This window comes from Nerophis lumbriciformis, linkage group LG10 (assembly GCF_033978685.3).
Source record: "Nerophis lumbriciformis linkage group LG10, RoL_Nlum_v2.1, whole genome shotgun sequence".
NCBI classification, from domain to species: Eukaryota; Metazoa; Chordata; class Actinopteri; order Syngnathiformes; family Syngnathidae; genus Nerophis; species Nerophis lumbriciformis.
Window position 1 is genome coordinate 51,878,861 of NC_084557.2, and position 16,630 is coordinate 51,895,490.

Here is a 16,630-nt window from a genome sequence, read left to right on the forward strand (position 1 = left end):
AAACCAGATGGAACAACCACAAGGCTTCTTTCAGGAACAAAAACCTGCGAAATACCACAGAACTCAGCAAACACATTTGGGACCTCAAAGACAATAATGTTGAATATTCAATAACATGGCAAATTCTTGCATCCAGCACACCTTACAATAGTGGTAATAAAAGATGCAACCTATGCTTGAAAGAGAAACTGTTTATTATTTACCGTCCAGACCTGTCATCCCTCAACAAGCGCAGCGAAATTGTAACAACATGCCGCCATAGACGGAAACACCTCCTAGGTAACACATGAGCCAATCACCACGCCCCTAGGCCAGCCTGTACCCACCCACTCTGTACCCACCCACTCTGTGCCCTATATAAACCATGGTATGCGAATGCTCCCATTAAAATCTCCTGACGATTGAGGGTACCCCCCCTCATGAAACAGGCCTGTAGAGATGAAATAGTCTTGTGATTTTTTTTTCCCCACACATACATATATATATATATATATATATATATATATATATACAGGCACGTGCACACATAGGGCCCTATGGGTGCTTGAGCCCCTGCCCTTTTTTGCCTCGTCTTAAAAAGTGCCCTCTGCCTGTGTGTGTGTGGGTTTTTTTTTTTTGGTTTTTTCTTTGAACAACATTAATAAATTCCTGTCAGGGATGTAAAAAAAAAAAAAACACAAAAAAAACAGCGGTACAAAAACTCCACGTTTTCTTGTAATACCGGGTTGTTTGAGCCTGCCGCTTTGGTGAGAGGAGAGAGAGCCAACTGCGCCCCTGAGGAGACGTGACAGTGGAGCAACTTGAACCTGTGAGTTATGGTCTAGTCGCCGTCCACTTATTCAGCATCTAATGTGGGTAATATTTCATAAAAACGCTGTATTATTCTATTATTCAATGTGTCAACTTCTGTTCTTGCCGGACGTCGGAGCACGGCGCATCAATTCCGCACAGAGCAGAGCGGATCGTGCGAGACAGGAAATAGTGTACAAAATACAAAATAAAACACCGGGTTAATTTTCAAAATAAAATGCACTGTGTTTACGGCGGATCACATTTCTCTCACAGTAGAGGTTTAGATATAAAGTTTATTGTGACTTTGCTATTACTGTGGGGGTTAACAAAATAATAATAATAACAATGATACTAATAACAATAATAAGAAGAATGATAATGATAATAATAATAATTATTATTATTATTAATAGTAATAATAATTTCAGCATTCTGGGGATATAAGATGTAGGTTATCTGTTAGGAATATTACCATCTGTATTTAAACTTGATTCATGTTGATTATGCCTGCAGCACAATGCCAAAAAAAGAAAGGATACAGAAAAGGAAGGAGAAAAAACCGCCAAAAAAAAAAAAAAAAAAAAGTCTGCGGGCTATAGAGCGTTTTCTATTCGGGCTCCAGTACTATGGAATGCCCTCCCGGTAACAATTAGAGATGCTACCTCAGTAGAAGCATTTAAGTCCCATCTTAAAACTCATTTGTATACTCTAGCCTTTAAATAGCCCCCCTGTTAGACCAGTTGATCTGCCGTTTCTTTTCTTTTCTCCTCTGCTCCCCTTTTCCTTGAGGGGGGGGGGCACAGGTCCGGTGGCCATGGATGAAGTGCTGGCTGTCCAGAGTCGGGACCCGGGGTGGACCGCTCGCCTGTGCATCGGCTGGGAACATCTCTACGCTGCTGACCCGTCTCCGCTCGGGATGGTGTCCTGCTGGCCCCACTATGGACTGGACTCTTACTATTATGTTGGATCCACTATGGACTGGACTCTCACAATATTATGTCAGACCCACTCGACATCCATTGCTTTCGGTCTCCCCTAGAGGGGGGGGGTTACCCACATATGCGGTCCTCTCCAAGGTTTCTCATAGTCATTCACATCGACGTCCCACTGGGGTGAGTTTTTCCTTGCCCGTATGTGGGCTTTGTACCGAGGATGTCGTTGTGGCTTGTGCAGCCCTTTGAGACACTTGTGATTTAGGGCTATATAAATAAAGATTGATTGATTGATTGATTGAGAAGGAGCACCAGGAAGCAGCTAAGGGTAGCAGACCTCTTTATGCATGGCTAAAACCAAGTACTAGCACCAGAATTCAAGAAAGACCACAGACCTCAGAAAGTGTCACATCTGAGATGTTGCACTGTTCAATGTTCAATATTAAAGTGCTTATCTTTAACAATAAATAGCCTAATAATAAACCAGTGTTTTGTTGCTTTTCATGTCTTCCAAGCCTATGATCATGTGAATTAACTCATTATGACAATAATTTGTTGACACAAAAGAAATGGCAATCACTTTTACCTACAAAGGACACACAGCTAAGTAGCTAGCTTCCTATTAGCACATTTAATTTAACATTAATTTCCATATTGTGTAAAGGACCAAAACAAAATGTCCTGCCCTTTTCTGACTTTGAGCCGATGCCCCTCTATAATCATGTGCACGTCCCTGTATATATATATATATATATATATATATATATATATATATATATATATACTTACATCATGTATATAAACCCTAATGAAGGTGTTTGGATGTTTTTTAAGGGGTTTAGGGGCGGAATTGTGCAGCTCCCATAGGCTCCATTCTAAGCAAACTTTTGATCACATGTATTTAATATTTGGAATGCAAAAAAACCATCAATCATCATGACTCTCATAATGATTGTGAACAATAGGCAAAATTCCCCAAAAAGTGCAGTTCCCCTTTAAGCACAGTACCGCCATCCTCAGGATATTTGCAGACAGATCGCCAGCCGCTGTCTTACTACGCCACATTTGTATGCTTCTAATCGTTACGCCTCACCCCAGCTGACACCCATTAATAGTACGGCCATTAATAGCACACACAATTGTATAGTTTGCACATGCTGTTTTGCGCTAAGTATGCGGATCTTAGTAGACCAGGTCCATGTGCACAACTCCTGCTGCTGAGCTAAAGAACACAATGGACAACTATTTCAACTATTGAAGTCTATCCACTCCTTTAAGGAAAGTTAGGACAAATCTGCTGAGCTCAGAAACAAAGAGGACAGTTGCTTGGAGTTTAGATTGATTAGACAGAAGTTGATGTGTCTTCAGGTGCTTGACAATTTACCATAACGCTCAGGCCTTATCAAAAGTGCTGCAATCTTCACTTTTATTGCAGTCATTTTTAGAAGAGGCAGTAAGCAAAAATAATATCATCCACTCTAGTGTTCTTAACAATCTGCTGCAAAAATGTTAGTCTCTCATATGTTCTTTAACTGAACTGAACAAGGAACATTTCAGTTATGTAAATCACAAGTTTGACGACCCCCAGTGTTTTTTGTTAAATGTCAATGCAAGGATCTGCCAATGTGCTCACAGTGGTCCAAGTTCCTCTATACAACAGGAGCACTACAGGTTAAAGCCAGTAAATTAGAATATTTTGAAAAACTTGATTTATTTCAGTAATTGCATTCAAAAGGTGTAACTTGTACATTATATTTATTCATTGCACACAGACTGATGCATTCAAATGTTTATTTCATTTAATTTTGATGATTTGAAGTGGCAACAAATGAAAATCCAAAATTCCGTGTGTCACAAAATCAGAATATTACTTAAGGCTAATACAAAAAAGGGATTTTTAGAAATGTTGGCCAACTGAAAAGTATGAAAATGAAAAATATGAGCATGTACAATACTCAATACTTGGTTGGAGCTCCTTTTGCCTCAATTACTGCGTTAATGCGGCGTGGCATGGAGTCGATGAGTTTCTGGCACTGCTCAGGTGTTATGAGAGCCCAGGTTGCTCTGATAGTGGCCTTCAACTCTTCTGCGTTTTTGGGTCTGGCATTCTGCATCTTCCTTTTCACAATACCCCACAGATTTTCTATGGGGCTAAGGTCAGGGGAGTTGGCGGGCCAATTTAGAACAGAAATACCATGGTCCGTAAACCAGGCACGGGTAGATTTTGCGCTGTGTGCAGGCGCCAAGTCCTGTTGGAACTTGAAATCTCCATCTCCATAGAGCAGGTCAGCAGCAGGAAGCATGAAGTGCTCTACAACTTGCTGGTAGACGGCTGCGTTGACCCTGGATCTCAGGAAACAGAGTGGACCGACACCAGCAGATGACATGGCACCCCAAACCATCACCCAACCATGCAAATTTTGCATTTCCTTTGGAAATCGAGGTCCCAGAGTCTGGAGGAAGACAGGAGAGGCACAGGATCCACGTTGCCTGAAGTCTAGTGTAAAGTTTCCACCATCAGTGATGGTTTGGGGTGCCATGTCATCTGCTGGTGTCGGTCCACTCTGTTTCCTGAGATCCAGGGTCAACGCAGCCGTCTACCAGCAAGTTTTAGAGCACTTCATGCTTCCTGCTGCTGACCTGCTCTATGGAGATGGAGATTTCAAGTTCCAACAGGACTTGGCGCCTGCACACAGCGCAAAATCTACCCGTGCCTGGTTTACGGACCATGGTATTTCTGTTCTAAATTGGCCCGCCAACTCCCCTGACCTTAGCCCCATAGAAAATCTGTGGGGTATTGTGAAAAGGAAGATGCAGAATGCCAGACCCAAAAACGCAGAAGAGTTGAAGGCCACTATCAGAGCAACCTGGGCTCTCATAACACCTGAGCAGTGCCAGAAACTCATCGACTCCATGCCACGCCGCATTAACGCAGTAATTGAGGCAAAAGGAGCTCCAACCAAGTATTGAGTATTGTACATGCTCATATTTTTCATTTTCATACTTTTCAGTTGGCCAACATTTCTAAAAATCCCTTTTTTGTATTAGCCTTAAGTAATATTCTAATTTTGTGACACACGGAATTTGGGATTTTCATTTGTTGCCACTTTAAATCATCAAAATTAAATAAAATAAACATTTGAATGCATCAGTCTGTGTGCAATGAATAAATATAATGTACAAGTTACACCTTTTGAATGCAATTACTGAAATAAATCAAGTTTTTCAAAATATTCTAATTTACTGGCTTTTACCTGTATAGTGTTTCTAGGAGTTTGCAGCAAAAATGTTTGTCTCCCAAGTTGTGAACTAAACCCAGGGGCCAGGAGGGTGTCACTCCCAGGCCCCGGGCCGCCAGTTGTAAAGCCCTGGCTTACAGGTTTTAAACTGTAAAATGAGAAGTCATATCTAAATGTATAATTTACTGCACTTAGCGAGGCTGTTTACAACTTGCTCACAGTTACATTTTCAAAGAAACAAATATAAGTTGTGCTCCCATTAGTGGTTTAACAGAACACATTTATTTAATAATTGCTATTCATATTAAATAAAAACTGCTCGTCGGTCCGAGGAATTTGCCTTGCGTTCATGCTGTCACTCAGCACTGACTGGCCAGTCGCCACACGTGCATGCAGGCACACAAAAACAACAAGTACCGTATTTTCCGCACTATTAGCCGCACCTAAAAACCACAAATTTACTCAAAAGCTGACAGTGCGGCTTATAACCCGGTGCGCTTTATATATGGATTAATATTAAGATTCATTTTCATAAAGTTTCGGTCTCGCAACTACGGTAAACAGCCGCCATCTTTTTTCCCCGTAGAAGAGGAAGTGCTTCTTCTTCTAAGCAAGCAACCGCCAAGGTAAGCACCCGCCCCCATAGAACAGGAAGCGCTTCTTCTTCTACTGTAAGCAACCACCCGCCCCGGTAGAAGAAGAAGAAGCGCGCGGATATTACGTTTCATTTCCTTTGTGTGTTTACATCTGTAAAGACCACAAAATGGCTCCTACTAAGCTACAGGTTATCGGTTCATGAAAAGACGCAATCTCTCCATCCGCACACGGACTACTATTTCACAGCAACTGCCTAAAGACTTTCAAGAAAAGCTGGCTACTTTCCGTGCATATTGTAAAAACAAGATAGCTGAAAAAAAGATCCGGCCAGAGAACATTATCAACATGGACGAGGTTCCACTGACTTTTGATATTCCTGTGAACCGCACTGTGGATACAACGGGAGCACGTACGGTGAATATTCGCACCACAGGGAATGAGAAGTCATCCTTCGCTGTGGTTCTAGCTTGCCATGCTAATGGCCAGAAACTTCCACCCATGGTGATATTCAAAAGGAAGACCTTGCCAAAAGAGACCTTTCCAGCCGGCGTCATCATAAAAGCTAACTCAAAGGGATGGATGGATGAAGAAAAGATGAGCGAGTGGTTAAGGTAAGTTTACGCGAAGAGGCCGGGTGGCTTTTTTCACGCAGCTCCGTCCATGTTGATATACGACTCCATGCGCGCCCACATCACGCTGGTTTTTAATATATTATTAAAGTTTGACTGACCTATCCGACTGTTTTTTTTACATTCCTTTAGCGCAGTTAGATGCGGCTTATAACACGGGGCGGCTTATAGGTGGACAAAGTTTTGAAATATGCCGTTCATTGAAGGCGCGGCTTTTAACCCAGGGCGGCTTATGGTGCGGAAAATACGGTAACCTCTGATCTTGGTCAATATTTTGCATTCTGATTCTGATACTTGCTGACCGTGATAAATGGACCCTGACCCCAAACATATTCTAACTGTTCCTCACCAGTTGATGGCTGAGGCTCCTCTGTGCAGCGGGAGGATTGAGGGGTGGTAAATGATGGAGCCATGCTTGGGATTATCAATAATGTTCATAGGGATGAACTGCGAGCAAAAGGGCATGACATTGAGCTCAGCATCCACCGCTTTGTAGGCCTCCACTACCTCTGGGATAGGTTTCCCTTTGACTCGCCATCGAGGGAACTTGAACACTGGTGTGCCGTCCTTCTCTGCTGCCAAGGCTGAAAAAGTAAAAGTACAAAACAGATTATCCATTCATTTGTTATACCACTTAATAAAGGTGTCCCAATACAACTATTTCACTTTTCATTTCATACTGAGATTGAGTATACGCCGAAACTGACATGAATCCAATATCCGCACCAATCATACATACTGTGATTCTTTTGTAGTTTGAAAGGTTTGATGAAGTGAAATGACTCATATAACAATGGTAGGTGTAAGGGTTGAGTGTTGGTCTAGATCCCAAGATGCAGAGACCACAGGTGTAATGCAGGTAAAATCTCATTTTTTTCCCAGTTTCTCATTACAACATGTCTAAAAAGGAATATGAAAAAGCAGAGCTTCCTTTTCCTTTTAATTGCAATTACTAAACTGTCAAGACTAGGACTTTGGTGTGGTTTGTTTTCCCATGGTGCAAAGGATTTGGAGTGGACATGGCATGAAGTTAAATACATGATTTAATAATGGATTATAAAAAGTATAAACAAAAGGCGCGCACAAGGCGGGGAACAAACTTGGCTGATTAAATAAAACTGGCACAAAGGCAGAACTATGGAAAAAAGGAACAAACAAAAGGCGCTCACAGCGGAGGTACAAAACAGTGGCTTGAATAAACAAAAACTTACGTGGCAAGAAAAGAGCAGCATGAACTATGACCTGGCGTGTCAAGAGTGCAGAGCATGAATGTGATGTCGCCAGGCCGACCAACAGAAAATGAAAAGCTTAAATAACACAGACATGATTAACAACAGGTGTGTGAGTGCAAATGAATCAGGTGTGTGACATGAGGACAGGTGAAAACTAATGGGTTGTCATGGAAACAAAACAGGGAGTGAAAAAACAGGAACTGACAAAATCCAAAAAAGGACATGGCCAAACAAAACATGATCACACAGACATGACATAAACACATTTTTTCACTTCCGGTTCTCAGTTAATACCCAATTTAAATCCATAAATAATGAATAATAAAGCTCTCAATAAATAGTTAAATACTGTACATTGTAATTCACATAAGATAAATAAGACTCTCATTTTTCAAGTAAGTTTAAAATGTTTATCAGGATTCTTCTTTGTACTTTGTAAACACTCTGATCTACTAAAGGTTTGCGTTTACTAAAACATGTGCAAACTTGATAGCACAAGCAAAGCTGATCTACTAAACAGAATTTGGTGTGTAATCTGTTTTGCGTCTCTGTCTTCATTAATATGCAAAACATATGCTGATGGATCATCAAAACGTCCACAAGAGGTTGTATTCAGCTGATGTCTCATTAACTATACGAGGCTTGAAGTGGTGGGCCAGCGAGTGTCTGATGTCATTTTACAAAAGACAAGAAGAATACTGTCACACACTCCTGACCAAAGGAGCAGAGTCCAAGAACGCAAAGTGATCACTTTGTTAAGGTTTGTTTGATGATCTTTTAACATTTAGTATTTCCCATTTAAGTTAGTATCTTAATATTATTTGTATTGTATCTTGTTTCAGAGTTATTAAAACACATTTTTGCTATGAGTGATTCGTAAAGCACCAACTCAGCAAGTCTAAATAAAAGAAAGCAAAAGTGAGCAAAACCTAAAAGAGTTAATGTTTTACCAAAGGCTGCAATCATAAATGAAGCTTTCAGCAAAATGGAACTTTGAGATCTATAATCATATGTTGATAAAGACGGGAAAAACAGGCGTACTCGTAAACGGCGCGTACAACAACAACAACAAACGCAAAGTTAAATCATGAAATACTGTATAACCTTACCCGAGCAAAAATCATACATGATTTATCCAGGAGAGTCTTGATAGCAATTTCCTTGAGCCAGACACACACAAAGAAGTTGAAGGCCTCGATGCTTTTGTGACTTTGTATCTGTTTTGTGGTGGAGAATGAAGTCTGGAGCACCAGACACTTTGACATGTCTGGGAACGCGGCCAACGGATAATTATTGAGATCAATCAGCAGCTTTTTTCATAACATATATGGATAGATTCCATTGCACAGTTTGATTTTTTTTGCAGGAAGATCTTGGCCCAGTCGCTTCACACTCAGCTGCGAACCGATCCAATCGGTTCGCAGCTGAGTGTGAAGCGACTGGGATGAGAATCAGCACCTCCAAGTCCGAGTCCATGGTTCTCGCCCGGAAAAGGGTGGAGTGCCATCTCCGGGTTGGGGAGGAGATCTTGCCCCAAGTGGAGGAGTTCAAGTACCTCGGAGTCTTGTTCACGAGTGAGGGAAGAGTGGATCGTGAGATCGACAGGCGGATCGGTGCGGCGTCTTCAGTAATGCGGACGCTGTATCGATCCGTTGTGGTGAAGAAGGAGCTGAGCCGGAAGGCAAAGCTCTCAATTTACCGGTCGATCTACGTTCCCATTCTCACCTATGGTCATGAGCTTTGGGTTATGACCGAAAGGACAAGATCACGGGTACAAGCGGCCGAAATGAGTTTCCTCCGCCGGGTAGCAGGGCTCTCCCTTAGAGATAGGGTGAGAAGCTCTGTCATCCGGGAGGAGCTCAAAGTAAAGCCGCTGCTCCTCCACATCGAGAGGAGCCAGATGAGGTGGTTCGGGCATCTGGTCAGGATGCCACCCGAACGCCTCCCTAGGGAGGTGTTTAGGGCACGTCCGACCGGTAGGAGGCCGCGGGGAAGACCCAGGACACGTTGGGAAGACTATGTCTCCCGGCTGGCCTGGGAACGCCTCGGGGTCCCCCGGGAGGAGCTGGATGAAGTGGCTGGGGAGAGGGAAGTCTGGGCTTCCCTGCTTAGGCTGCTGCCCCCGCGACCCGACCTCGGATAAGCGGAAGAAGATGGATGGATGGATGGATGGAAGATCTTGGCCCCTTGCGTACTCAGAGAGTCGCACGCTGCTTGCTGCACAATAGCCAAACTTTGTTTACTCACGTTCAAAAGTCACGTGACCTAACTAAGAGGAGATGATGCAAATATAATTATTCAGCACACGCAATTTGATTTATCAACACTCATCGCCATTTTGCAAGCACTATTTTGTGTTTTATTTAGCGTTTGTCAGAAGGACGTGGAAAGTGAGAGTTGCACACACGGCTGTAGGATCAGTGCTCACGCTGCAAAGACAGACCAGAATCTTAGGAGTGTGTGTCAACATTTTGGATGGTAGAAATACAAAATATTAGACATAACTGTCAAGACTTGGTCCTGGGTGTTTGCTTTTCCGGGATGCAACGGAAAGTTGGCTCGGGCGAGACGGGAATGTAAGTACATATTTATTTAAACACTATAACTACAAAAAAAAAAGGAAGTAAACAAAAGGCGCGCACAATGGCGGAGAACAAACTATGAAACCAAAACGACTATAAACCTGGAACAAAAACTTACTTTGGCATGGGACATGAAGCATGATCTAAGAGGATGAAGAGTGTGTAAAGCATAAATGCAAGGTCGTCAGAATGACAAACTGAAAACAATGAACTTAAATACTATAGACATGATTAGTGAAAGCAGGTGCGTGACTCAAAACGTGAAACAGGTGTGTGACGTGACAGGTGAAAACTAATGGTTGCTATGGTGACAAAACAAAACAAAAGTGCACAAAAAGTCCAAAAACAAAACCGAACATGACTAAAACAAAACATGATCACACAGACATGACAATATCGTCTATTCAGCAACATCATTTTAATATTTTATAGCTGCCACAGGACTTAAGGGGCTGATTAAAACTCAATTAAATTGATGCTTTTTGGTGTCCTTTAGTATTTTTGAATGGCGTTAATTTTTTCCATATATATTATTAAAATATTTCTTATATGAAAAAAAGACTACTTCTTGAAGTATGCAGTTTTGCGTATTAGGCGGAGTAAGTGCAACGCCACAGGTAGGATTATGATAACTTTAATTTACCAGCAAATGAGAGCGTCTCTGTTGGCATACCCTCCCCCTTCATAATAGACACAAAATCCTCATTTAAATAAGGCCATTTTTTAATTGCACACGCAGTTTTAGTAAAGGGAAAGTGCTTTATTTTGCCTATCATTTACAAGCTTTATGAGCGAGAACATGACAGATGTATTTTTTTATGCATTCTAACTTGTAAATACAAGTCTGCTCACAAAGCTATTCTGCCTATAAAGCCCTCGAAATAACCGTCCATTAACTGCCGACAATACTCCATCTACAAATTGCGACTTGAATATTAAGCAAGTATTAGAGCTATTGTTATTATAAGTGCTAACGTAGACTATTTATAGCGGCGCCCAGATCAGAGGGAGCGAACTATCTTGCGTGGCTATGTTGACATCATCGGCTGGTGAGCTGCTGTCTCGCCTCGGAGCTCGTGAAAGTTTATTCTAGATCATAAACACTGCCTCTCAACTGGATATCAGCAGGATGAGGACATAATCCGACAAATTTAGACCATAAATGGCGAGAAATACACGAAAAGTCGCTTGGCTCCAAGCCTCTTTTTTCTTTGCGAGGATTATGAGTCATTCTTCTCATTCCTGGTAACAGCAGACATTGTACAGTAAGTGATGTTTTAGCATGTTTGATGGCTTTCATGATGTCTGCAGTGAGTAGTAATCAGTGATGTTGTTGAAGGAAAAAGTGACAGTTGTAATGCGTTTTTGAAATGAATGCGCTGCCATGCGCTTAAAATGATCAAAATACGTAAATATTACATAGTTTTATCCGTTACTACATTATATTTTTACTTACGGTGTGTATATAGAACCTTGAAGGATGTGTTTGGATGTTTTTTTTTACAGCGCTTTACAGGCAGAATGGCAAGCAGTAGAGAATATGGAGTGATTTTTTTGTTTTATTGACATATTTCTTGCCAGCTAATTTTGTATAATTGATCAAATAAAATTGAATTATCTTTGTCATTTGTATTTATTGGTTTCTTTAAAAAAAAAAACAAGGACAACATCTGAGACTTTAGCCCAGACCTAATTCATAGCACGCAGTACAATAGTTTTAAATCGTTTAAAAACAATTACCGTATTTTTAAGAGTATATGTCCGCTAACTTCTTGCAACTCAACGCCAAGAAAACGGAAATGCTGATTATCGGTCCTGCTAAACACCGACATTTATTTAATAATACCACCTTAACATTTGACAACCAAACAATTACACAAGGCGAATCAGTAAAGAATCTGGGTATTATCTTCGACCCAACTCTCTCGTTTGAGTCACACATTAAGAGTGTTACTAAAACGGCCTTCTTTCATCTCCGTAATATCGCTAAAATTCGTTCTATTTTATCCACTAGCGACGCTGAGATCATTATTCATGCGTTCGTTACGTCTCGTCTCGACTACTGTAACGTATTATTTTCGGGTCTCCCTATGTCTAGCATTAAAAAATTACAGTTGGTACAAAATGCGGCTGCTAGACTTTTGACAAGAACAAGAAAGTTTGATCATATTACGCCTATACTGTATATACCTTTATATACATATATATATACCTATACTGGCTCACCTGCACTGGCTTCCTGTGCACTTAAGATGTGACTTTAAGGTTTTACTACTTACGTATAAAATACTACACGGTCTAGCTCCGTCCTATCTTGTCGATTGCATTGTACCATATGTCCCGGCAAGAAATCTGCGTTCAAAGAACTCCGGCTTATTAGTGATTCCCAGAGCCCAAAAAAAGTCTGCGGGCTATAGAGCGTTTTCTATTGGGGCTCCAGTACTATGGAATGCCCTCCCGGTAACAATTAGAGATGCTACCTCAGTAGAAACATTTAAGTCCCATCTTAAAACTCATTTGTATACTCTAGCCTTTAAATAGCCCCCCTGTTAGACCAGTTGATCTGCCGTTTCTTTTCTTTTCTCCTCTGCTCCCCTTTTCCTTGAGGGGGGGGGGGGGGGGGGGGGGCACAGGTCCGGTGGCCATGGATGAAGTGCTGGCTGTCCAGAGTCGGGACCCGGGGTGGACCGCTCGCCTGTATATCGGTTGGGAACATCTCTGCGCTGCTGACCCGTCTCCGCTCGGGATGGTTTCCTGCTGACCCCACTGTGGACTGGACTCTTACTGTTATGCTGGATCCACTATGGACTGGACTCTCACAATATTATGTTAGACCCACTCGACATCCATTGCATTCGGTCTCCCTAGAGGGGGGGGGGGGGTTACCCACATATGCGGTCCTCTCCAAGGTTTCTCATAGTCATTCACATCGACGTCCCACTGGGGTGAGTTTTTCCTTGCCCGTATGTGGGCTTTGTACCGAGGATGTCGTTGTGGCTTGTGCAGCCCTTTGAGACACTTGTGATTTAGGGCTATATAAATAAACATTGATTGATTGATTGATTGATTTCCTTTGTTAAAGCAAGACTTCCTGTGCTCCAGTGCCAGTCTGTCGGTGTCAGGGGAACCCACGGGAGAGGAACTGCTACACTAATCTCTTCTCCTTCATATTCTGTGCCTGCAGGCTATCATGCTTCCTGCAAGAGGTGCTCTCCATAGACACACATTTATTTGTTGCCACAAAAGAAATGTGCCCTGTAACAATTGCAGATTTGGCGCTTCGGATTTGCCCTTGATCATTAACCAATGCTAATGTGGTGGTATGTATAGCAACTCTGATTCTCAACACACCTCATGCTCATATTAGAGATGGGCCACCGATCACTATCACATGGTGATGGGTTGATGAGGCGTCATGAAGCGTTTCGACACATTGCAAAACTGTATTGATACTGTGTCGATACTGTGTCACTAAATACTGACATCTGCTGGACATTAAAAATCCCTACAGGCAACCTATGGACCGACTCAACTGACACTGATTTTATGACCTAGTATATACAATAATATAAACCAAGTCATTGTATTTCATTCAGGATAAATAAAAATATCTATTTTATCTATTTTAGATACAGTCAATAAATAATGTGAACATGTATCATAACATGGAAATCTAAGAGAAGGTGTTGTGAATGAGGATGCTTGTGGACTGGGAATTTTTTGTATTTTTTTTTTTACACATTTTTATTGAAAAAAAAAAAACAGTTTTTCCAACGTATTCAATTTTAGACGATTTCTCTTCTTAGTTATTATTTCTCCGGCTGTAAAAAGGACCCGCTCTCAGGGCACAGAGGAGGCGTCAGTGCGACACCGTTCGCGTATCGGCAGAGGTGGGTAGAGTAGCCAGAAATTGTACTCAAGTAAGAGTACTGTTACTTTAGAGATTTATTACTCAAGTAAAAGTAATGAGTAGTCACCCAAATATTTACTTGAGTAAAAGTAAAAAGTATGTTGTGAAAAAACTACTCAAGTACTGAGTAACTGATGAGTAACATACACACACATATCATATATATATATATATATATATATATATATATATATATGTATGTATTTATATATATATATATATATGTATATATATATATATATATATGTATATATATATATATATATATATTTATATACACATAAATTGATATATACAGTATATCATTTATATTTATTTAGTTTGCCGTTTTTGTTTACATGTTAAAGGTGTTTTAATGAATATACATGCATGTTTAACATACGGATTCCTTTCTTTCATGTTGACAAGAATATAAGTTGGTGTATTACCTGATTCTGATGACTTTCATTGATTGTAATCAGACAGTAGTGATGACAAACGTCCACGTTTTCAAATGGAGGAGAAAAAAAGTTCCTCCTTTCTGCCAAAAACCAACCACATGAAAGTGGTTGGTTTTTGGCATTTTATTTGTCCAGCTTCCATATTCCTTTTTATACACTTTACAAGAAATACATTGGCGGCAAACTCCGTAGCTTGCTAGCTTGTTTGCGCTGGCTTTCGGAGACTCTTATTTTGAAAGCGCAGGCGCGATGGAGCGGCACTTTTATTGTGAAGACAGGAACTGTGCAGTCAGTCTTTAGGCTTTTGACGGGGTGTACGGTTGAAATAAAAAAGTGTCTTTTTTCCTTCACACTTTTGATTGATTGATTGAAACTTGTATTAGTAGATTGCACAGTACAGTACATATTCCGTACAATTGACCACTAAATGGTAACACCCCAATAAGTTTTTACACTTGTTTAAGTCAGGTCATGTGACCGCCTGGCTCTGTTTGATTGGTCCAACGTCACCAGTGACTGCATTTGATTGGTGGAACGGAGTCAAACGTCACTAGTGACTGCATTTTATTGGTGGAACGGAGTGAAACGTCACCAGTAAGGCAGGCACTATGAAGGTCTGTCTGACAGACCAAAACAAACAAAGCGTGCATTAACAGATCGATAAAAATTAGTAGCGAGTAGCGAGCTGAATGTAGATAAAAGTAGCGGAGTAAAAGTAGCATTTCTTCTCTATAAATATACTCAAGTAAAAGTAAAAGTAAGTTGCATTAAAACTACTCTTAGAAGTACAATTTATCCCAAAAGTTACTCAAGTAGATGTAACGGAGTAAATGTAGCGCGTTACTACCCACCTCTGCGTATCGGTCACGTGACCGAGACAGCTCATGATCGGTCACGTGACTTTCTAAAAGCGGTACGTGCACCGACACAGGGTTTTGCTCTATGAGCTCCACGCATGCGCCGATGCATGGGTGTTGCCGGACCCATCACTACTATCAGATGATTTCCATGAAAAAGTATGTGACCGTGAAGTGAATGAATGAACTCATATTATGTTTTGCAGATGGTGAATGTTTATATTCATCAACAGAGTGGACCGACACCAGCAGATGACATGGCACCCCAAACCATCACTGATGGTGGAAACTTTACACTAGACTTCAGGCAACGTGGATCCTGTGCCTCTCCTGTCTTCCTCCAGACTCTGGGACCTCGATTTCCAAAGGAAATGCAAAATTTGCATGGTTGGGTGATGGTTTGGGGTGCCATGTCATCTGCTGGTGTCGGTCCACTCTGTTTCCTGAGATCCAGGGTCAACGCAGCCATCTACCAGCAAGTTTTAGAGCACTTCATGCTTCCTGCTGCTGACCTGCTCTATGGAGATGGAGATTTCAAGTTCCAACAGGACTTGGCGCCTGCACACAGCGCAAAATCTACCCGTGCCTGGTTTACGGACCATGGTATTTCTGTTCTAAATTGGCCCGCCAACTCCCCTGACCTTAGCCCCATAGAAAATCTGTGGGGTATTGTGAAAAGGAAGATGCAGAATGCCAGACCCAAAAACGCAGAAGAGTTGAAGGCCACTATCAGAGCAACCTGGGCTCTCATAACACCTGAGCAGTGCCAGAAACTCATCGACTCCATGCCACGCCGCATTAACGCAGTAATTGAGGCAAAAGGAGCTCCAACCAAGTATTGAGTATTGTACATGCTCATATTTTTCATTTTCATACTTTTCAGTTGGCCAACATTTCTAAAAATCCCTTTTTTGTATTAGCCTTAAGTAATATTCTAATTTTGTGACACACGGAATTTTGGATTTTCATTTGTTGCCACTTCAAATCATCAAAATTAAATGAAATAAACATTTGAATGCATCAGTCTGTGTGCAATGAATAAATATAATGTACAAGTTACACCTTTTGAATGCAATTACTGAAATAAATCAAGTTTTTCAAAATATTCTAATTTACTGGCTTTTACCTGTATACTGAAAATGATGCCTGTCCTAAAAGTTGCTTTAAGAAAATACATACAATGATATGACATTTGATATGGTGTGGAAAGAAGGCCAGTTGTTCATACTTAAGGTTGTCTTGTACACAAGATAAAGGAGGACTACAAAGACCAAACTTCTTACATTATTATATCTCCTTCGCTTGTGAACAAGCAAGCCACTTATTTAATTCTTCTGCAGATAAGGACTGGATCAACATAGAAAACAATATGTTCATGAATTTGGACATTGATGTGGGGAGCTTATATTATATTAAAAAA

The 16,630-nt window shown here is 41.1% G+C and overlaps 1 protein-coding gene across 2 annotated transcripts in view; it reads right to left on the bottom strand.

The window, feature by feature from the left end:
• Positions 1 to 16,630, bottom strand: part of LOC133612220 (mitochondrial 10-formyltetrahydrofolate dehydrogenase-like) — a 144,199-nt gene that overhangs the window by 98,844 nt on the left and 28,725 nt on the right. For both annotated transcript variants that reach the window (XM_072913998.1, XM_072913999.1), the window contains exon 3: positions 6,539 to 6,773. In XM_072913998.1, the coding sequence (XP_072770099.1) occupies positions 6,539 to 6,773 (235 nt within the window). The remainder of the gene's footprint in view (positions 1 to 6,538; positions 6,774 to 16,630) is intronic.